The sequence below is a fragment of the Lissotriton helveticus genome, chromosome 8 (assembly GCF_964261635.1).
Source record: "Lissotriton helveticus chromosome 8, aLisHel1.1, whole genome shotgun sequence".
NCBI classification, from domain to species: Eukaryota; Metazoa; Chordata; class Amphibia; order Caudata; family Salamandridae; genus Lissotriton; species Lissotriton helveticus.
In genome coordinates this window covers 270,251,805-270,275,436 of record NC_136069.1, presented here as the reverse complement: position 1 = coordinate 270,275,436, position 23,632 = coordinate 270,251,805, and the positions used below count along the sequence as shown (strand labels likewise).

The 23,632-nt window shown below is 47.8% G+C and overlaps 1 protein-coding gene across 1 annotated transcript in view; it reads right to left on the bottom strand.

Annotated features, from left to right (window-relative positions):
- AASDHPPT (aminoadipate-semialdehyde dehydrogenase-phosphopantetheinyl transferase) overlaps positions 1–23,632 on the bottom strand; it is a 254,795-nt gene that overhangs the window by 152,110 nt on the left and 79,053 nt on the right. The window contains exon 3 of the mRNA XM_078657030.1: positions 5,667–5,788. Coding sequence (XP_078513156.1) covers positions 5,667–5,788 — 122 coding nt within the window. The remainder of the gene's footprint in view (positions 1–5,666; positions 5,789–23,632) is intronic.

The following is a 23,632-nucleotide window of genomic DNA, read 5'->3' as shown; positions in this document are numbered from 1 at the left end:
ACTAAGTAAAACATTAAAAGTATTCAAACATGTAAGTGAAAATACCAATTGGAACCCATACTAAAGGTGCCTTGCACACTAAATATGGTGGAAACCACTTACCTAAAGAAAGGCCATAATAGGCAACAAACCCCCTAAATCTTGACCAAACCTCACAGTTTAGTTTTGAGCATTCATTCACCAGTAGGTATTATCCCGCACAACAGTAATTTCCTTTATATGTGGCATTGCCAAAATAGAGCCATAAGGATCATTTCCAGCTTGAAGAAAAATTACATGTATCCTCTTTCAGGTCACAGCAATCTTGGTTAATCCCGGACCACAAATACAACTCAGGGTCATCTGTATAATGTACAAAACCATCAACTCAAAATCCCATGAACATCTATCAGACCTCTTCAAGTTCCATCAAACATATACATTGCTACGTTCCACCTCTGAGCACAAACCATCACTCAAACAAGATTTGGAGGCAAGTCCCTAAAAAAGGTTGGAAGAAAAATTTGGAACAACCTTCCCATAAAAATCAAGTCACTGAAATGAGTACACATCCTTCGAAAACTCCCTAAAACATGACAATAAGTATTCATCAATGCTACTTCAGAAATTATTTTCAGTAATTCAAATTATTCCTCCTGCCTTCTTTCAGGCACTCTCATGCCTATAATATCTCTATCACATGACCCCATGGTCCTTCTGACTTTCTAAAAATAGCATAACAGCCATCTACCAATCAATAATATCTTACAATCATCTTCCTGCTGTCAGTATGTCTTGGCGCCCCTCTCATTCTTTAACTATGCCCCCAGTTTACCGCCTCTCTATCCTTACCCTCCCCTCTTTTAAACAGATCACCATATTGATGCCTAGCAATCACTCTTGACCATCAGACATGCCCCATTGCCTTCACAAAAGCTTAGCTTTCCCAGATATTCTCCCTTCAGGAAGAGTTAATCTGCACATAGGGTTTTTGGGGTTTAGCAGAGGCTCCAGGAGGTCACAGAAATCTAGAAAACTATGTGTGTGCCCCTGTCTCTCTGGGGGTAACCCCCCCCCCCTCCTCAGAAATATGCAAAGTTATGCTCAGGGTGTTATATGGTTCTCCTACAGTCTGAACAGTATTCCTTGAGGTAGTCGCTGTTTGGATGCTTCTGTTAGAATCTGTATCCATTTACTTTCTGATGCATCCTTGCAATGGTCAATTCCTCACAGAACTGCTGCCTCCACAGCCTTAGGCACCGCTACAGTGTCCTCCTTAGCAGCAGCTCAGCTGTGGCACTCTGGACCTGCCCTCTTATCCAGCCCTTGAATTCTCCTGAGCTAGTGCCTTTCCAGCTTCTCAGAGCCCCCACATCCTCCACAGAGCTCCCTAGCTACCAGGGGCTATTCAACCTTGTGTAGGGTGACTGTGCGTCATATCCAGAGTGCCTCACTCATTAAGGCACAGCAGCTGGACTGCTCCCACAGATATCAGGTGATCCTCTTCTTCAGGGTCAACATCAAGTTTACCCTCTACTGGGCCTGAGAGGGAGTCAAAGAAATAGAGCAACCAGCCCTAGTGAGTCAATAAAGTAGTCCACACAAGTCGCAGGTGAGGGCTCTTCCCTCTAAAACGTCAAAGAAACTTGTGGTGACTGCAGCCAGATTTTGGCTTGTCCTCCCTTTGAACATCCTGCAAGCCAAGTTAAGGGAGGTGCGGTTCCCATCTGTGGAGATTCCTATCACACCACCTTCCTCTATCAGGATCCTAGCTCCCTAGGATAAGCCTAGTATGTTCAGCGATCTTGCTCTACCAGGTGGGGAAGGACAGCAATTAACTCTCCTCATTAGGCAGCTCAAATCATGAAAGTCGGTAGGGCTGGGTCAGAGAAATATACCAAATTATGAAATACATGTAAGAATACAGATATATAAAAACCAGCATCATATCTGGTTTCTCCGTTGAGCCAAGCTGGTGGTGTAGTAAATGACAATTTGCACATATGTTACACTACATTAAAAATGGGATTGTGCAGCCCCTTTTGGACCACAAGCAAATAATTTTAGCATGGGCCCCATCTGCCTTAGTGCTAACTGTGTGCAGATGCCAGGCTGTATCAAACAAATCTTCTCTTGTTAGCCTGTGTTGGACTTGTCCCTTTCTGCAGGGTCACCCAAGATTTTTGCCTTCCTTTACTGAACCCGTTTTTGCTGGCTTTTAGGATTCTCCGAACGTAACCCCTGCTTACCAGTAGTACAGAGCTTCTGCTCTGTCCCCTGAGCATGGTAATATTGATATACACCTGATTGGTCCATTTATATGTCCCTAGTATATTACACTACATGTACCCAGGGCCTTTAAATTAAATGCTTTTAGTGGGCTGCAGCACTCATTATGTCACCCAGTAAAGTAGCACTCTAAAACATGTCTCAGGCCTGCCACTGCAGCCTGCAGTGCAGTTTTAAACAGCCATTTCGACCTGGCAAAATAAACCTTTTGCCAAGCCTAAACCTTCCATTTTAATACCAATAAGTCATCCCTCAGGCCTTAAGGGTTCATAAGGCAGTGTGCATGGTATTTAAAAAGTAGGACATACGTACTTACGTTTTACATGCCTTAACAATGAAAAACTCTCAAAGTCGTTTTTCACTGTAGCAAGCCAACCTCTCCAAAAGACTAACACTGGATTACCTTACTACGCTTAATAAGTGAACACTTCAGTTTGGGAGAAAATCAAGAAATACTTCTTTCACTCATATGAATTGTAATTTCAAATTCTCTTTAATGGCAAGATCAGATTTGAAGGTACTATTCTGAAAATGCCACTTTTATAAAGATCACACTATGGTGTTGGGTCCATTAAAACAGCTGGATTAGACCACCTTAATGTATATGTGAACACTTACACAAGCTAAAATTATTGAGTCTGCACTTTAGTTCAGGGTCACGTAAATGAATTGCCATGGCCCGTGTATTTATTTTCAATAATGTTTGGGATATTATGCAAATATTTCATGTGAACTTTAACTTATCTTTCAGACTACATTCAAATATCAGGCACATTATTACATTTTGAAAACATGATTAAACACAACACATACAAAACTTATAATACAATAAAAATTAAGTACAAAACTCAAAAGTGATCTCACTTGAAACCAGTCTAATAGTAAACATTATGCAAACGTTGCAATTATTAATATTGTTTGAACAATAAACCTCTTGCTTAAAATGTCCCTGGGGTGTTATAAAGAAATATTGGAGTAGGCCTTCCAAATTTGTAATGGTTGCATGCTATAGGGATTTAGTTCAAATATAAAGGTCTTTAAAGTCATCCAGGCTGTCTTCTCCTTTCTGGCATGCAGTGTTAAATGTATACCTCTCAAAATCAACGTTTTGTTGGGGGTCAAATTTCTGTGTGAGACATTGTATCACTCCCTTGTAGTCCGCTGTTTGATCACTGGGGAATGTTAGGAGCAGATCTTCTATTTCATCCCCTGCGAGATTCAGAAACATGTACAGTTGTTTGCTATCCGGGACGTTGTGGCGCACATGTAGCGCTCAAATTGTCTGATCCATCTCTCCCACCTGATGCCTGCTTGCGGTTCCGAATACTGCTTGCATGCTCTGCTTCTCACTGTCGCTCATTTTCCTTCTTTGGCACTCTCCTTTTTCTTTTTTTAATTCTTTGTTTGCCCCTTTGTTTCCTCTGTTTTGTGCTGTATTTCCACTATTTTCTCTTAATTTTATGTATTTATCACTCTATTTCTGTTTTCCTATCTTTTTCAATGGCTGTCTGACTTTAAAATGGCTGCCGCGCTGTCCTTTGCTCCTATTGGCTTAGTTGCCTGACTTCAAAATCGCCGCCTTAGTCGCGGAGATTTCTGTCCCTCAAGCTGTTGCCTGACCTCTTAAGATGGCCGTCGTTTGTTTCTCGCTCCTGATTGGCACGATCTGCCTGTCCTCAAAATGGCCGCCCCAGCTCTCGCAATAGTTCATTTGAAACTTTGCACGTCTTTATTCTTTAATTCTTTGCAGGCACACTCGTGTGCTCTTCGTCTCACTTGCGGAAGCCTTATTTTTACGTGCAGCCTCAGCCAGCCTCAGCACTCTTACCGCTTTCTTCGGCAGTCGGGGTGGGCTCCCGCATCGCTTCTTCTTTGTCTGCTTGACTCGGACCAAGGTGGGCTTCTGGCTCCGTTTCCTCTCCCCGACGTCGCAACAATCGCTGCCATCCTTCCGATGCTTCTTCTGTTGGTCAGCAGACCAGGGTGGGCTCCTGGCTCCGTTGCTCTGTATTTCGGGGTAAAAGGGATTTGATCCATGCGTCAGCCTCTTCTGCTCGTCTGTGGGTGATGGTCGCCAGATGACGATCCCGCCTTCGTTTGCCAGTTGTCGTGTTTTCCGCCCCCCACAGACACACGAGAGACAGGTAAGGAGCTTAGATTCTTTATTGATACAACAGTTGCTGTGCTGCCCATGCACACGTCCGTCCCCTCTTCCTCGTCCCTCTGCAGTCCCCATTCCCACACCCCACACCGGACGTGGTGTCCGGTTCCCTTCGTGTCCCCACTGTCCACTGCAGGGTTCTAGTGCCCTTCCCCAGGTCACTACAGGGAGCTAACAGGATTGTGGTGCATGAAGATTCAACTGTTTTTGGTCAAATGTATCAGAGGGGATCACTTGCACCATTCATCATGGGGACTACGAATTCCAACCTGCTAACGGGCCCAGGAGGTGGCCCTTGGACCTTCTAGTACCTGTAATTGCTTTAAGCTGTATATAGCACGTCTCTTCATCCCTCTGCACAGAACATGCGCAGGCTGGGCCATTCCTGCGCCCGTCAGTGCCTTGCAGAGGCTGGGCCTCACTTCTTTCGTTTGTCATTCAGCATCTACTATGATTCAGACGGTACCAAGGTCCCTTGAAAGTGAGCATCTATTATTTCATATCTTATGTCGGCAGTGGGGGTCTTAGGTAGATTGTCTTCTTCATCAAAGGCAGAATGGGTGCTTTGGGCCACAAACCTTACTTATCTCCTGAGTCTTCCTCCTCATAACGAAATCCACTGTCTCCTGTGGACTTGGAGTACCCTACTGGCCAGGTGATTTCGAAGTGACTTTAAACGGGTTGGTGGCACACAAGGATGCAGGAGTGCATCGAATGACTGTTTCCTAAACAAACAAAAGAGCTATGCTGGTCAGCTACTACAAATGGTTGGTGACACTACACACATTACTTAAGTCTTGCACCATAAATCTAAAAAATATCAGACACCGTAGTAAAAAAATTACCAACACGAATAAAGAATAAGGTTTAATTCCACATTATTCGGTGGTGTGGGCACACAAACATGTAGAGAAGGAGAGGCAAGGTTACATATGACACATACATTCATGGAATAAGCTTGGAAATCAGCATATGAAGAGCTTTACACAACGAAATCCTCATTTGAAGAGCTTTACATAACTGAGAGTCACAGAGTTACCTTGTTCTTGAGGATGGAAACAAAGCAGGAAGCACATATACGAATACAGGAGCCTTACTTGTAAGGAAGCATTCATTAAGTAAAATGGCTGTGATTTACAGTATCCACACCCTAGCTACAACATATATAATCAGCAATAAGTTAATTGGGACAGAAACAATAGTATAGAACGATTTTGCAAAAAATATATGTTCTTACCCAGTGCCTGTAAAATGTGTCTAACTGTGTCCAGACGTTATCCAAACATGTGATTGACTTCCATTCCGTCTCAGTAAACTGCCGTTTCATAATGCGAAAAAACTCTTCAACTGAACCACTGCCTACAAATTAACGTGCCAACATTTGAGAAGCGTTAAAAATAAATTAGGTCTGCACTGAAGTGAAGTATTTTATAAGCACGAGAGAGTTAAAGTAAAGCCATATTCGGATTAAATAATCAGGACGGCATCTCATATTTTTTCATGTTTTTTTCTCTTTGTGCTGATTCTACCATCTTTTGCTGAGTTCATGAGGATTCATGTCTTTCTTATCTCTCACTAGATATCATATCTGTCCTTTCCTTTTCTGTGTTATCTTAATATCTCAGTTAAGTCCATAAACAAATTTACACGTTATTAAATATGACAGAAGCAGATCTCGGTGGTTGCTGTTCCTCGGTCCGTTTCCGACACTGAATACCTCTTCTGCTCTACGAACTATAAAAATATTCAGCAGCCCACAGGCACACCAGCAATTCTCTTTCAATTACTGACTAACTCCATTCTGACTCCCGAAGTGTTCAGAAAGTATTTTACACGGCTCATTCATTACTTCTATCTTGTAGCATCAATATTGCTCCTGCTCCACAATTACTAGCATTAATTGCTACTATGCACTTCTCCCCAAGTTCAAACGTTTTGTGAAAATTGCGCATTCACCATTTTATGTAGCACTTAATCAAATACTTGTTGCTGATCTTGTTGCATCAATATTGCTCCTACCCCACAATTACTAACAATAATTGCTACTATGCACTCCTCACCAAGTTCAAACGTTTTGTGAAAGTTGAGCATTCACCATTTTATGTAGCACTTAATCAAATACTTGTTGCTGATCTAAACCCCATTCACATGTAGTTTTTTTAATCAGCAAACACAGAGTTTCTACTTTAGTGGCATACTTATACACAAATTTTACATAAAATTCAGTCATACCTAAGAAAGACAATAGTTGATTTGATCTTTAGTCTGAGGAACATGTGCTTCAGTAATAGCTTGCACATGTTTCTGCTTGGGTTTAATGCTGTGCTCGGAAATTTGGTGTCCTAGGAACTGCACCTCCTTACACCTAAATTTGCATTTGGTTAGCTTTAATGTTAATCCTTTTTTACTTCAACTACTCAAACACAGCTACCACATCAGCATCATGTTTGCTTAAACTTTTACCTTGAACGAGAATTTGGTCTTGTAAGGTGACAGCACATGTTATCCCATTAAGAGTTGCCTTCATAAGACGTTTAAAGATTGAGATAGCTCTTGCCAGGTCAAATGGCATTCCATGGTATTAAAACAACCCTTCTGGAGTGACAAATGCCGTAAGCACAAGCCAGATCCAATGTTCCCACAAACCTAGACACTCCTTCATGTAAATTTAGGAGAGAGTGTCTATACACTCAAAAGTCTTTATGAAGACTGCGGAGATCAATGCAAAATCTAAAGTCTCCTATATTTTTGAGCGATAACACTACAGGCGAAATCCAAGATGACTCTATGGGTCTGATGACATCCTTGACACGAAGATCTTTTATCAACTCTTTAACTTTCTCTCTAAATTTTGTAGGAACATTACAAGCTTTATGTCTGAATGTTACCATCTGGTCTTTCTATATGATCTTGTGTTTATACCCCACAACATTCCCTAGTTCCCTGTTAAACACATTTGGACATTTTAACATTAGAATACTTACATTTCTACTATTTCCATCACTGTTTACAGCACACACTAGTGGATTAGCATTTGGATTTGCACATGCTCCCAGCTCTTGTTGATGTGACCACCCCATTTATAGGCTTACCTTTTTTAGCCACATAAATTGTACTTTTCGTTTTTTTTTTTACCTACAAATTCTAAATCTGCCAGGAAATAACCACATAAATCATTTTTGTGTCCTGCGTAATGCCTTAGATGAACATCAGGTGGATGTAATACCTTCACTCACCAGATACCCTTAACCTATGATTCTTCTAGAATGCTTATCAATGCACATGAATCATTCATCATGATGGGTTTGGGACTAACTTCTGGGTTCAGACAGACCACAGGGCCCTCAGATGGTTGATGCAAAAGACGGGTGAAAATTTTAAACTGATGAGGTGGTCCATTTCCCTACAGGGGATGGACTTTACGGTGGAACATCACCCTGGAACAGAACACGTCAATGCTAGTGGTATGTCCAGATTCTTCCGCCTTGGTGATGAGAACTCCCAGGAGGGTGGGTAGTTCTCTCCACTTTTCAGCTGGAGGGGACATGAGTTAGACTTGGCTTCCTTGTCAGGTTTAACTTGACATTTTTCTCTACCTCCTGCATTTTTTGACTGTGTGCTGGATTTCGTTTTTGCTGGCTTAGATGCTTTGGGCACTTTGCCACTGCTGATCAGGGTCAAAGCGCAAATACCCCCTGTGTAAATTGTGATTATGATTGCTTCTCCATGATTGGTATATTTAGGTTACTGATAAGTCCCTAGTAAAGAGCACTGTGTGTGCCCAGGGCCTGTAAATCAAATGCTACAAGTGGACCTGCGGTACAAAAGGGGGTGGTGATGGACGGAGCATCTGAATCAATCAAACACTCACACCCAGTCAAAAGATCTGGGTTTAATCCATCACTGTTCTTTAGCCCACTCCGCCACCCCAGTTCAGACATGGCCATATGCAAATCAGTCTGACCCTGTGCCTAATGGGAACAGTCCAGCCCGAACTGCCAATGTCTTCCCTGGACCGGAAACAAGCTTCCGAGGACCGGTTTCTGGCATTCCAGCCGTCTTCAGCCCGGCTTGCTTGAATCCAGTGGCAAAGTGAGCAAGGGACTCACGTCTTAGCATACCCTGCCACACTCATGGCGGCCAAAAGCGGTACAAAAGGGGGAGGTGATGGACGGAGCATCTGAATCAATCAAACACTCACACCCAGTCAAAAGATCTGGGTTTAATCCATCACCGTTCTTTAGCCCACTCCGCCACCCCAGTTCAGACATGGCCATATGCAAATCAGTCTGACCCTGTGCCTCATGGGAACAGTCCAGCCCGAACTGCCAAGCCATTTCTTCCCTGGACCGGAAACAAGCTTCCGAGGACCGGTTTCTGGCATTCCAGCCGTCTTCAGCCCGGCTTGCTTGAATCCAGTGGCAAAGTGAGCAAGGGACTCACGTCTGAGCATACCCTGCCACACTCATGGCGGCCAAAAGCGGTACAAAAGGGGGTGGTGATGGACGGAGCATCTGAATCAATCAAACACTCCCACCCAGTCAAAAGATCTGGGTTTAATCCATCACCGTTCTTTAGCCCACTCCGCCACCCCAGTTCAGACATGGCCATATGCAATTCAGTCTGACCCTGTGCCTCATGGGAACAGTCCAGCCCGAACTGCCAAGCCATGTCTTCCCTGGATCAGAAGCAAGCTTCAGAGGACCGGTTTCTGGCATTCCAGCCGTCTTCAGCCCGGCTTGCTTGAATCCAGTGGCAAAGTGAGCAAGGGACTCACGTCTGAGCATACCCTGCCACACTCATGGCGGACCTGCAGCACTGATTGTGCCACCCACACAAGTAGCCTTGCAAATGTGTCTCAGACCTACCATTGCAATGCCTGCGCACACAGTTTTAAAACTGCCATGTCGACTTGGTGAGTGCACCCACCAGGCCCTAACCTTCGCTTTTCTGACATGAAAGACACCCCTCAGGTATGCCCAAGGTACCCCATTGGTCAGTATATGTGGAAGGTAGGACATGTACTGGTGTGTTTTGTATGTCCTGATAGTGAAATACTGTGTATTTCGTTTTTCACTGTTGAAAGGCTGGCTGCCCCAGAGCGGTACCTGCAAACACAACAATGATGGACAGAATGTGGATCAATGTCACACATTCACCCCAGTCCAAAGATCTGGGCCCAAATCCATCGTTTTTCCACTCCACACCACCCTGGGTTAGACAATGGCAATATGCAAATCAGCGCTGACCCTGTGCCCCATGGGAACAGTCCAGTCCGAACTACAAAAGCCATGTCCTTCCCAGAACGGAAAAAAGCATCCGAGGACCGGCCCGGTTTCGAGGTAACACCTCTCATCAGCCCGGCTAGCTTGATTCCAGTGGTGTGGAGTGCCTGGGACTCACGTCTGAGCATCCCCAGTACACTTAGAGCGGTACCTGCAAACACAACAATGATGGACAGAATGTGGATCAATGTCACACATTCACCCCAGTCCAAAGATCTGGGCCCAAATCCATCGTTTTTCCACTCCACACCACCCTGGGTTAGACAATGGCAATATGCAAATCAGCGCTGACCCTGTGCCCCATGGGAACAGTCCAGTCCGAACTACAAAAGCCATGTCCTTCCCAGAACGGAAACAAGCATCCGAGGACCGGCCCGGTTTCGAGGTAACACCTCTCATCAGCCCGGCAAGCTTGATTCCAGTGGTGTGGAGTGCCTGGGACTCACGTCTGAGCATCCCCAGTACACTTAGAGCGGTACCTGCAAACACAACAATGATGGACAGAATGTGGATCAATGTCACACATTCACCCCAGTCCAAAGATCTGGGCCCAAATCCATCGTTTTTCCACTCCACACCACCCTGGGTTAGACAATGGCAATATGCAAATCAGCGCTGACCCTGTGCCCCATGGGAACAGTCCAGTCCGAACTACAAAAGCCATGTCCTTCCCAGAACGGAAACAAGCATCCGAGGACCGGCCCGGTTTCGAGGTAACACTTCTCATCAGCCCGGCTAGCTTGATTCCAGTGGTGTGGAGTGCCTGGGACTCACGTCTGAGCATCCCCAGTACACTTAGAGCGGTACCTGCAAACACAACAATGATGGACAGAATGTGGATCAATGTCACACATTCACCCCAGGGTGGTGTGGAGTGGAAAAACGATAGATTTGGGCCCAGATCTTTGTACTGGGGTGAATGTGTGACATTGATCCACATTCTGTCCATCATTGTTGTGTTTGCAGGTACCGCTCTAAGTGTACTGGGGATGCTCAGACGTGAGTCCCAGGCACTCCACACCACTGGAATCAAGCTAGCCGGGCTGATGAGAGGTGTTACCTCGAAACCGGGCCGGTCCTCGGATGCTTGTTTCCGTTCTGGGAAGGACATGGCTTTTGTAGTTCGGACTGGACTGTTCCCATGGGGCACAGGGTCAGCGCTGATTTGCATATCGCCATTGTCTAACCCAGGGTGGTGTGGAGTGGAAAAACGATGGATTTGGGCCCAGATCTTTGTACTGGGGTGAATGTGTGACATTGATCCACATTCTGTCCATCATTGTTGTGTTTGCAGGTACCGCTCTAAGTGTACTGGGGATGCTCAGACGTGAGTCCCAGGCACTCCACACCACTGGAATCAAGCTAGCCGGGCTGATGAGAGGTGTTACCTCGAAACCGGGCCGGTCCTCGGATGCTTGTTTCCGTTCTGGGAAGGACATGGCTTTTGTAGTTCGGACTGGACTGTTCCCATGGGGCACAGGGTCAGCGCTGATTTGCATATCGCCATTGTCTAACCCAGGGTGGTGTGGAGTGGAAAAACGATGGATTTGGGCCCAGATCTTTGTACTGGGGTGAATGTGTGACATTGATCCACATTCTGTCCATCATTGTTGTGTTTGCAGGTACCGCTCTAAGTGTACTGGGGATGCTCAGACGTGAGTCCCAGGCACTCCACACCACTGGAATCAAGCTAGCCGGGCTGATGAGAGGTGTTACCTCGAAACCGGGCCGGTCCTCGGATGCTTGTTTCCGTTCTGGGAAGGACATGGCTTTTGTAGTTCGGACTGGACTGTTCCCATGGGGCACAGGGTCAGCGCTGATTTGCATATCGCCATTGTCTAACCCAGGGTGGTGTGGAGTGGAAAAACGATGGATTTGGGCCCAGATCTTTGTACTGGGGTGAATGTGTGACATTGATCCACATTCTGTCCATCATTGTTGTGTTTGCAGGTACCGCTCTAAGTGTACTGGGGATGCTCAGACGTGAGTCCCAGGCACTCCACACCACTGGAATCAAGCTAGCCGGGCTGATGAGAGGTGTTACCTCGAAACCGGGCCGGTCCTCGGATGCTTGTTTCCGTTCTGGGAAGGACATGGCTTTTGTAGTTCGGACTGGACTGTTCCCATGGGGCACAGGGTCAGCGCTGATTTGCATATCGCCATTGTCTAACCCAGGGTGGTGTGGAGTGGAAAAACGATGGATTTGGGCCCAGATCTTTGTACTGGGGTGAATGTGTGACATTGATCCACATTCTGTCCATCATTGTTGTGTTTGCAGGTACCGCTCTAAGTGTACTGGGGATGCTCAGACGTGAGTCCCAGGCACTCCACACCACTGGAATCAAGCTAGCCGGGCTGATGAGAGGTGTTACCTCGAAACCGGGCCGGTCCTCGGATGCTTGTTTCCGTTCTGGGAAGGACATGGCTTTTGTAGTTCGGACTGGACTGTTCCCATGGGGCACAGGGTCAGCGCTGATTTGCATATCGCCATTGTCTAACCCAGGGTGGTGTGGAGTGGAAAAACGATGGATTTGGGCCCAGATCTTTGTACTGGGGTGAATGTGTGACATTGATCCACATTCTGTCCATCATTGTTGTGTTTGCAGGTACCGCTCTAAGTGTACTGGGGATGCTCAGACGTGAGTCCCAGGCACTCCACACCACTGGAATCAAGCTAGCCGGGCTGATGAGAGGTGTTACCTCGAAACCGGGCCGGTCCTCGGATGCTTGTTTCCGTTCTGGGAAGGACATGGCTTTTGTAGTTCGGACTGGACTGTTCCCATGGGGCACAGGGTCAGCGCTGATTTGCATATCGCCATTGTCTAACCCAGGGTGGTGTGGAGTGGAAAAACGATGGATTTGGGCCCAGATCTTTGTACTGGGGTGAATGTGTGACATTGATCCACATTCTGTCCATCATTGTTGTGTTTGCAGGTACCGCTCTAAGTGTACTGGGGATGCTCAGACGTGAGTCCCAGGCACTCCACACCACTGGAATCAAGCTAGCCGGGCTGATGAGAGGTGTTACCTCGAAACCGGGCCGGTCCTCGGATGCTTGTTTCCGTTCTGGGAAGGACATGGCTTTTGTAGTTCGGACTGGACTGTTCCCATGGGGCACAGGGTCAGCGCTGATTTGCATATCGCCATTGTCTAACCCAGGGTGGTGTGGAGTGGAAAAACGATGGATTTGGGCCCAGATCTTTGTACTGGGGTGAATGTGTGACATTGATCCACATTCTGTCCATCATTGTTGTGTTTGCAGGTACCGCTCTAAGTGTACTGGGGATGCTCAGACGTGAGTCCCAGGCACTCCACACCACTGGAATCAAGCTAGCCGGGCTGATGAGAGGTGTTACCTCGAAACCGGGCCGGTCCTCGGATGCTTGTTTCCGTTCTGGGAAGGACATGGCTTTTGTAGTTCGTACTGGACTGTTCCCATGGGGCACAGGGTCAGCGCTGATTTGCATATCGCCATTGTCTAACCCAGGGTGGTGTGGAGTGGAAAAACGATGGATTTGGGCCCAGATCTTTGTACTGGGGTGAATGTGTGACATTGATCCACATTCTGTCCATCATTGTTGTGTTTGCAGGTACCGCTCTAAGTGTACTGGGGATGCTCAGACGTGAGTCCCAGGCACTCCACACCACTGGAATCAAGCTAGCCGGGCTGATGAGAGGTGTTACCTCGAAACCGGGCCGGTCCTCGGATGCTTGTTTCCGTTCTGGGAAGGACATGGCTTTTGTAGTTCGGACTGGACTGTTCCCATGGGGCACAGGGTCAGCGCTGATTTGCATATCGCCATTGTCTAACCCAGGGTGGTGTGGAGTGGAAAAACGATGGATTTGGGCCCAGATCTTTGTACTGGGGTGAATGTGTGACATTGACCCACATTCTGTCCATCATTGTTGTGTTTGCAGGTACCGCTCTAAGTGTACTGGGGATGCTCAGACGTGAGTCCCAGGCACTCCACACCACTGGAATCAAGCTAGCCGGGCTGATGAGAGGTGTTACCTCGAAACCGGGCCGGTCCTCGGATGCTTGTTTCCGTTCTGGGAAGGACATGGCTTTTGTAGTTCGGACTGGACTGTTCCCATGGGGCACAGGGTCAGCGCTGATTTGCATATCGCCATTGTCTAACCCAGGGTGGTGTGGAGTGGAAAAACGATAGATTTGGGCCCAGATCTTTGTACTGGGGTGAATGTGTGACATTGATCCACATTCTGTCCATCATTGTTGTGTTTGCAGGTACCGCTCTAAGTGTACTGGGGATGCTCAGACGTGAGTCCCAGGCACTCCACACCACTGAAATCAAGCTAGCCGGGCTGATGAGAGGTGTTACCTCGAAACCGGGCCGGTCCTCGGATGCTTGTTTCCGTTCTGGGAAGGACATGGCTTTTGTAGTTCGGACTGGACTGTTCCCATGGGGCACAGGGTCAGCGCTGATTTGCATATCGCCATTGTCTAACCCAGGGTGGTGTGGAGTGGAAAAACGATGGATTTGGGCCCAGATCTTTGTACTGGGGTGAATGTGTGACATTGATCCACATTCTGTCCATCATTGTTGTGTTTGCAGGTACCGCTCTAAGTGTACTGGGGATGCTCAGACGTGAGTCCCAGGCACTCCACACCACTGGAATCAAGCTAGCCGGGCTGATGAGAGGTGTTACCTCGAAACCGGGCCGGTCCTCGGATGCTTGTTTCCGTTCTGGGAAGGACATGGCTTTTGTAGTTCGGACTGGACTGTTCCCATGGGGCACAGGGTCAGCGCTGATTTGCATATCGCCATTGTCTAACCCAGGGTGGTGTGGAGTGGAAAAACGATGGATTTGGGCCCAGATCTTTGTACTGGGGTGAATGTGTGACATTGATCCACATTCTGTCCATCATTGTTGTGTTTGCAGGTACCGCTCTAAGTGTACTGGGGATGCTCAGACGTGAGTCCCAGGCACTCCACACCACTGGAATCAAGCTAGCCGGGCTGATGAGAGGTGTTACCTCGAAACCGGGCCGGTCCTCGGATGCTTGTTTCCGTTCTGGGAAGGACATGGCTTTTGTAGTTCGGACTGGACTGTTCCCATGGGGCACAGGGTCAGCGCTGATTTGCATATCGCCATTGTCTAACCCAGGGTGGTGTGGAGTGGAAAAACGATGGATTTGGGCCCAGATCTTTGTACTGGGGTGAATGTGTGACATTGATCCACATTCTGTCCATCATTGTTGTGTTTGCAGGTACCGCTCTAAGTGTACTGGGGATGCTCAGACGTGAGTCCCAGGCACTCCACACCACTGGAATCAAGCTAGCCGGGCTGATGAGAGGTGTTACCTCGAAACCGGGCCGGTCCTCGGATGCTTGTTTCCGTTCTGGGAAGGACATGGCTTTTGTAGTTCGGACTGGACTGTTCCCATGGGGCACAGGGTCAGCGCTGATTTGCATATCGCCATTGTCTAACCCAGGGTGGTGTGGAGTGGAAAAACGATGGATTTGGGCCCAGATCTTTGTACTGGGGTGAATGTGTGACATTGACCCACATTCTGTCCATCATTGTTGTGTTTGCAGGTACCGCTCTAAGTGTACTGGGGATGCTCAGACGTGAGTCCCAGGCACTCCACACCACTGGAATCAAGCTAGCCGGGCTGATGAGAGGTGTTACCTCGAAACCGGGCCGGTCCTCGGATGCTTGTTTCCGTTCTGGGAAGGACATGGCTTTTGTAGTTCGGACTGGACTGTTCCCATGGGGCACAGGGTCAGCGCTGATTTGCATATCGCCATTGTCTAACCCAGGGTGGTGTGGAGTGGAAAAACGATAGATTTGGGCCCAGATCTTTGTACTGGGGTGAATGTGTGACATTGATCCACATTCTGTCCATCATTGTTGTGTTTGCAGGTACCGCTCTAAGTGTACTGGGGATGCTCAGACGTGAGTCCCAGGCACTCCACACCACTGGAATCAAGCTAGCCGGGCTGATGAGAGGTGTTACCTCGAAACCGGGCCGGTCCTCGGATGCTTGTTTCCGTTCTGGGAAGGACATGGCTTTTGTAGTTCGGACTGGACTGTTCCCATGGGGCACAGGGTCAGCGCTGATTTGCATATCGCCATTGTCTAACCCAGGGTGGTGTGGAGTGGAAAAACGATGGATTTGGGCCCAGATCTTTGTACTGGGGTGAATGTGTGACATTGATCCACATTCTGTCCATCATTGTTGTGTTTGCAGGTACCGCTCTAAGTGTACTGGGGATGCTCAGACGTGAGTCCCAGGCACTCCACACCACTGGAATCAAGCTAGCCGGGCTGATGAGAGGTGTTACCTCGAAACCGGGCCGGTCCTCGGATGCTTGTTTCCGTTCTGGGAAGGACATGGCTTTTGTAGTTCGGACTGGACTGTTCCCATGGGGCACAGGGTCAGCGCTGATTTGCATATCGCCATTGTCTAACCCAGGGTGGTGTGGAGTGGAAAAACGATGGATTTGGGCCCAGATCTTTGTACTGGGGTGAATGTGTGACATTGATCCACATTCTGTCCATCATTGTTGTGTTTGCAGGTACCGCTCTAAGTGTACTGGGGATGCTCAGACGTGAGTCCCAGGCACTCCACACCACTGGAATCAAGCTAGCCGGGCTGATGAGAGGTGTTACCTCGAAACCGGGCCGGTCCTCGGATGCTTGTTTCCGTTCTGGGAAGGACATGGCTTTTGTAGTTCGGACTGGACTGTTCCCATGGGGCACAGGGTCAGCGCTGATTTGCATATCGCCATTGTCTAACCCAGGGTGGTGTGGAGTGGAAAAACGATGGATTTGGGCCCAGATCTTTGTACTGGGGTGAATGTGTGACATTGATCCACATTCTGTCCATCATTGTTGTGTTTGCAGGTACCGCTCTAAGTGTACTGGGGATGCTCAGACGTGAGTCCCAGGCACTCCACACCACTGGAATCAAGCTAGCCGGGCTGATGAGAGGTGTTACCTCGAAACCGGGCCGGTCCTCGGATGCTTGTTTCCGTTCTGGGAAGGACATGGCTTTTGTAGTTCGGACTGGACTGTTCCCATGGGGCACAGGGTCAGCGCTGATTTGCATATCGCCATTGTCTAACCCAGGGTGGTGTGGAGTGGAAAAACGATCGATTTGGGCCCAGATCTTTGTACTGGGGTGAATGTGTGACATTGATCCACATTCTGTCCATCATTGTTGTGTTTGCAGTGGCTGCCCCAGAGGCCATCATTGGAGCTGCACTGTAACGTTTTTACATGTGTAACTTCCAATTGGGAACAGCTTGACATTTTGAGTTTAGGCTCTCTGAACTCAGAATTTAATAACACATCTTTTAGTAAAGGCGGTTTTTAAATTGTGTGTTTGAAAATGTTACTTTTAGAAAGTATATTTACAACAAGGGGTGGTGAGGGACAGAGTCTCTGAATTAAGCAGAATACTCTCACCCAGTCAAGAGATCAGGGCTAGATCCAACACCGTTTTTTAGCTCATTGCACCATCCCAGTTTCAGAACCTGGCTGTATGCAAATTAGTCTGTCCCTGGCCCAGTGCATCATGGGAACAGGGCAGACCAGACTACAAAAGCCAATTCTTACACTGAAAGTAGGCATTTTCCTGTTTACCCATCCTGTGTGCCTCTCTGTCAGTTTGTGTAATCACCGTCTGGTTTAAGACTAACTGGAGCTAGGGATGTGCATTCACTCTAGACAGTCACAAGGGGGCTGAGGTGTGTCCTGTCTTTTGTGGGTGACTCATAGGCTGAATAGACCATTCTGCATTTAGAGTGGTGGGAGGAGTTTTCACTAGCACCTGAATAGGCTGTGTCTGCTCTGCACAATGCCGTCTCCACCTCCTGTAGTGAAGCTGGGCCAGAGAGAACAGAACTGATTTTTACTGAGCTCAGGTACTACAAAGATAAAATGGGATTTAATATTAGACCTAAAACCCCAGCACTTTAGATCACTTCTGGTATCAAGAGGAACCTCTCCCAAGGAGAAGAGCTGAAGAGCTGTGAGGAGGAGGACTGCCCCTTTGCTGTGTGTTGCTTTGCTGGGCTGGCCTGCGGTTACTGGTTCTGCCAAGGAGAGGACAAAGACTGGAACTATGCTCTGAACCTGCTTATGAAGAATCTCCAAGGGCTTGTGTGTGTGTGCCTCCAGTTCTGAAATTGCAGGGACACAAATACTTCACCAGCTTCTTTGAACTCCACTGCTGGGAGTTCTGACCTGCCAGGATGTGCCTGTTCCAGTTCAGAGCTCATGGAGGTTGTTCTCATTGCTGGGAGTTAAAAGAGCTTGGAGAAACTAAGACAATCGATGCATCGTGCTTCCAGCGCCTCTTTTTCTGATGCAGCACCGCAGAGCGGGAGAAATTTCCACACTCCGCTACCTTGAGGCTGTTGCACGCTCAGTCCTGTGTACTGATCTTTAAAGTCTGAGATCACCACACTGACTCCAACGCAGACCCTGCTGTGCGGCTGAAAGAATTGATACATCATGGGACAGCGGTAAAGAAATCGACGCAGCGCCAGTTTGCTGCTGTCTCGACCTCCAGCGCATTCAGATTTCCACGCATCGAACGTGTGTGCCAAGTTTTCAGGCGCATCGCTTGCAGACCAGAACTGTCTTGGAAACGACGCATCACTTCCCCCTACAGTCCGGATTCAACACATCACTCACTTCTCCTGCATGCAGCAGAACTGTCACATCACGGCCCCAAGGACTCAGGAACAGACACATTGCTGCGTTTTCCGACGCTTCTCTTCTCTACAGCTGTTTGGCCTTGTGAATGTTGACACACCTAAAGGTACCTTGTGTAAAAGTCACTCGTCCATAGTTTTCTATGGACAGAATTGCTTCAAACCTTTTAAAGGTCATATTTTGAATTGTGTATTTTGGATTTTTGTCGTTTTGGTCTTGTTTGGTTTAGATAAAGATACTTTAGTTTTATTGTTTTTAATGTGTGTCTGGGTGCAAATACTTTTCACATTGCCTTTGGTATAAGCCTATCTGCTCATGCCAACCTACCAAGGGGCTGAGCAGGGGTTGTCTATAATCTGTAACTCCCTTATCCTGGCTAGGAGCAAGGGTCCCTACTTGGACAAGCTGCATACCTCTGCCAGTTAGAGATCTCCATTTCTAACAGTCAGTTTCAGTTCATGTTTGATGGTTCTCAAGCAGTCGGATCAGAGGAGGCTTAGTGCTAGCTCTCCATACCAAAGTACCGACAACAGTGCGACCATCGAAGCCCAACACTGCTCTTTTTTCTGTGAATACATTTATTAAGTGATAACTTTTCATTGGGAGCAGGTAGAGATATGGTGTTTATACTCAAACTAATTGTAATTTAAAATACCTCTTTAATCAAGATTTTAAAACACAATTCTGAAATCTTTCACAACCAATTCTTAACTTGACACTCTGAAAATAAAGTGTGAGCTAGAATTAATAAACACAGATCACGAACAGAAACTCACAAAACAAATCATGTATCCACACTGTTTTAATTCACAATGGGATAAAGTATATTCAATATACCAAGCAATTTTTTCATATAGTATAGGACGGTTGCGTGGTGCCCAGGGTGGGAGGGGGGTGATTGTCAAGTGAGGATGTGAGGATAGGAGGAATTAGTGACAATAAAATCGGACAATTAGCATTGTTATGTTTACAAATTGAATACGAAACAAAAATGACCAGAGGTTCAAGCAACTAAATGAGATGGCATACTTCACATAGTACAATTTTTGTTACAATGATGGCGTGAAGTTGACAAAAGGAAGGTAGCTGTCGACGTTTCGACCCTCTATTGGATGCAGGGATCGGTTGTGCCCTTGCTGCGGGGTCTTCTTCAGGACCAAAGCGGGGGTAGGGGGCCGGCAACCTAATAAAAATAGATAGAGGGAACCTATATCATTCCGCGAGATGAGAATCTAACTAAAATCAGGGTGGGCACACAATGGGCAATTGGAAAATCAGCATAAATTAATTACTGACAAGTAATTACTTCACAGGAGCGGATCAGTCGTGCCGGGCTATTAGCACGCCTGTATTGTTACCGAGCAATGACTAGACTCTAGTAAGCTAGTACTGATCGGACCGGTCACGCCGTTAACATGGGGAGAGTTGATAAAACCATGGGGCACCCAAACACTGGGAAGATAATCGAGTCAAAATGTACCTGCGGATCTAGAGTCGCACGGTGATGTGTAGTGGCATCACAAAGGGTGGTATTGTTTCATCCGTGTCTGCAATGAAACACGTCACCATTACAATGGAACAATTAATGCATATAGTGACATAAAAGGAGTTAAATTAAATGCGGATGCATCGGCTTACCGACTGCCTCAAGATGGTGGTGGCTATTCAGTTGTTAAGGAAATGATCGTACCTAAAGAAAAAAGGGGCCACAGGTCACTAACAAAACCCACAGACCATGTCTGTGTCCGTGTATTGCTAGCATCATTGCCCAAAAGGGGCCAATAAAGACTCACCGTCACCAACGCGGTCCGGGTCAGAGCCGCCTGAGAACCTCGGGTTTGTTAACTCCGTGGTATCTGTTGGGGGAATTAGCCAGGGAGTTAAGAAATAACCGCCCATGAGAGAGCACCGGCAACAGTCGTTTAGAGAGATGAGGAGGGGGGAGAGGTCAGGCAGAGTACTTATATGCACCGACTGAATCGGGACAGACGCCGCCAAACGAACTCGCCGTGAAGGGGCTGGATTCCGGTTTGTGAAATCACCTAGGCAACTCAGCCATGTGACGCTAGTATAGAGCTAGAGAACAGACTTCCGATAGTGGAAATTATTTGACTCGTGAAGTAAGAGCCACAGTAGATGTGATAATTCAAAGGAAAGGTAATTGAAAGACAGGGTCAGTTACACATACGGCACAGATGTCAGACTGTACAAATACAAATAAATATAAAAATCATTATAAATATAATGAAAGTAACCTTAAGCATATACATATAGAGCATCCTAGTTAGGGTAATACAGTCTGCGGACCTCGGTGTAAATCAACAATGCAATACATATATACCATTGTTCCTTACAGAATGAGCTAAGATACGGACTTGACATTGCAAAAATTGTAAAATCGTGCCACGATGTCTGTCAGTATACACAGTGGGATAGCGGGCGTACCTGCCAAGCATGGGGGTAAAAGCCCTCTTACTAATTGGAACATCGATACGAATTGGACATTCGATTTTAAGTAATCTCTACTAGTACTATCAGAACCCAGGTCCCAGTGACTATGTTTGGGTAAACCCCCTCATACATACCTTACTCTGAAAATAAAGCCAGCACTAATTTAAACTTTGAAAACATAAAGGAACACTTGTCTTTTTCCAGATTAAGTTATGCAATTTGGCTTTGGGGTAAGTGCGTTGTAAAGAGAATAAATACTTCTTCCACAGTAAGAGGTGGGGTAGCCTTGTAGATTACACCAGCAGTGCCTAACTGGAGGACACAGACCGCTGGGGCTCTGCAACATGTACTCAGGGGTCTGCTACAGTTAAAAAATATTAATATTATTAGCAGATTAATAAAGTATGTATACATAAAATGTAAAAGGTAAAACAGTAAATTTTTAAGTTATGTAAAAGTGAAGGAAGGTGAAATTAGAGGCTAAAAATTAAGTTGTATCCTTAGCTTGACTTGGGGAAGCAATACTAGTTAGACAAACATGATCTAGTAGGGACGCTCCATGGCCTCAACTAAAGAACTCCTATGCACAGAGAAAAAGAGAGAGCATGCATCAGCTGCAAAAGAGACCTAGAGTCTAGCATATCACTTGATCTTTTAGAATCAAAACTGCATGTTACAAAACTCCAACCTTCACATTGAAATTACGGTTTTGATTGTGTTACTTTGTTGTGTATTAGATGAAATATTTCATAATTTTGATTTTTTTTTCCAGTAGCGGCCGTTGTACTTGCAAAGTGGCTGGGGCGACGGACAACCAAACAAAAAAGTTACTTTATTTTATTTAAAGAACTTACCTGCTGTTCGACGCTCCTCTTTGGCTCCGTGCACAGAGGGAACAGGCTTCCAGAACCCCCTGCGCCCAATACCGACGCTGCTGTCATGCTAAAGGCAGCTTCAGGATTGGCCAAAGAGAACTTAATTTGCGCTCTCAGGTAGAATGGGGGGACCTGTGCCTGTTGTCTCCAACCGGGCAACTCAGCTAGGCTGGAGCCAGCTTCTGTGTGCATGACGGTTTGGCCGTCCTGAGAAGGCTGGTCAAACCATCTGTAGTGTCCTGCCAGGACACAGTCTAGTTGTTTTAGATGTAACCCTACACTAAACACCCACCCACCACAGACGTCACTGGGTCAGGTGACGCTGCCAATAAAAGAGCCAGAGCGCACGTGCTCGTGGCCAGATCTGCTATCCCCTAACTGGTGTCCTGTGTCATGCCTTACTCCACCATGTGGGCCAAGGGCCCCTACACTACATTGGCGAAGAGGCCGGTAGAGAAGCCACGCGTGCCACTGCCATACATCCCGGAAAAAGGGGGAGAGGGCTGCCCGCCTGCAGGGCGCCCCCTGTAGCAGGGCGCAGCAGCGCCGAGAAGCCGGTGGGCACGTCGGAGCCCCACGGCCTGCAGCGACCGTGAGGCCCACCGCACCAGCCTTCAAGGACGAGCCGACCGGAGCCTAACCGCGTCGGCCGCCACGAACAAGCATCTCCAGGGAAAAGCGGACCGCCCAGTGCCCACCTGAGACGGCCGCGAGGCAGAGACCCCCACCAGAGAGGTGCACCGGCCGGACGGAGCCCAACCGCCATGACCGCGACAAAGCATCAGGCCCGCCGGCCGAAGGTGAGCCCCAGGGGCGAAGCGACTCTCATGAGCTATGCCCACTTGTAAGCAGGGCCAGCGGAGCCCACCCGCGGCCTGCCCGAGTCGTCCCCTGCCCCCGCCGCGTGTGTGACTGAAGCGGTGGGGCCCAGAGACGAGCAACGGCGTGGGGGAAAGTGCGGCCTGACCCCGCAAATAACATTAACAACGAGGGGGAGGGAGCGGAGTAGCTAACCGCCTCCCGACCCCCCTCGCAACGTGATCCGGACCAGCGGAGCCCACCCGCGGCCCGCTAGGAGCATTCCCAGCCCCCGCCGCGCAGCGTGTGTAGTGTAAAGCTGCGGCGGCAGCAGAACAATGAAAGCGGAGCCCACCCGCATGATCAGTGCGCCTTGCCGGGCGTAATTGCAGCCACTTTACTTTTCAAATAAAGCAGCGCCGGCGGAGCCCACCCGCGGCCTGCCTGCAGCGCACCTCCCCCACCGCGTGTGTGAAAAGCGGCGGCGGGGTGAAAGACTGTACCAGAGAGCGCCCGCAGCGTGAGGGAAGCTGCGGGGCGCAGTTTAAAGAAAGCGGAGCCCACCCGCGAGTGTACTGACCCCAGCTCCCCCCTGCCTGAGCAGCCCGAAAGACACCCACCGGCCTGGGAGCAGCCGCGAACAGTCTGGGCCCTGCCCCCACCCCCTCTCAACAATGAGAGCAAAGCGCACTCACCGCATGGAGTGGAGCGGAGCCCCCTAGTCCTACACCAGACGTCCGTAATCAGCAGGAGCTCCAGCCCTTGGAAAGTCAACGGAGGCAGGACCTGCAAAAGAAAACTAACACGGGCAGAAAGTCTACCGGTCCAGAAGACTGTTGCTGGATCGGAGTCTGCAACACTGCCACCCAGTGGCTGTGTACAGGAACTGCGCCAAAAGAATCCCAGGGGGGGAAACAAGCCTGCAACAAACCAAATAGTGCAGCACAGAGCAAGCTGCCACAATCGAAACCTGCTGAAATGATAAACTGACACACCACAAGGAACTGCAACAAGCACTGCACGAACCCAAGATCAATCAGCAGCAGCAAGGGGCAACAGACTGAATAGCGCCCCCAAGGAAAGCATCTAAACTCCCGCAGCAAGTA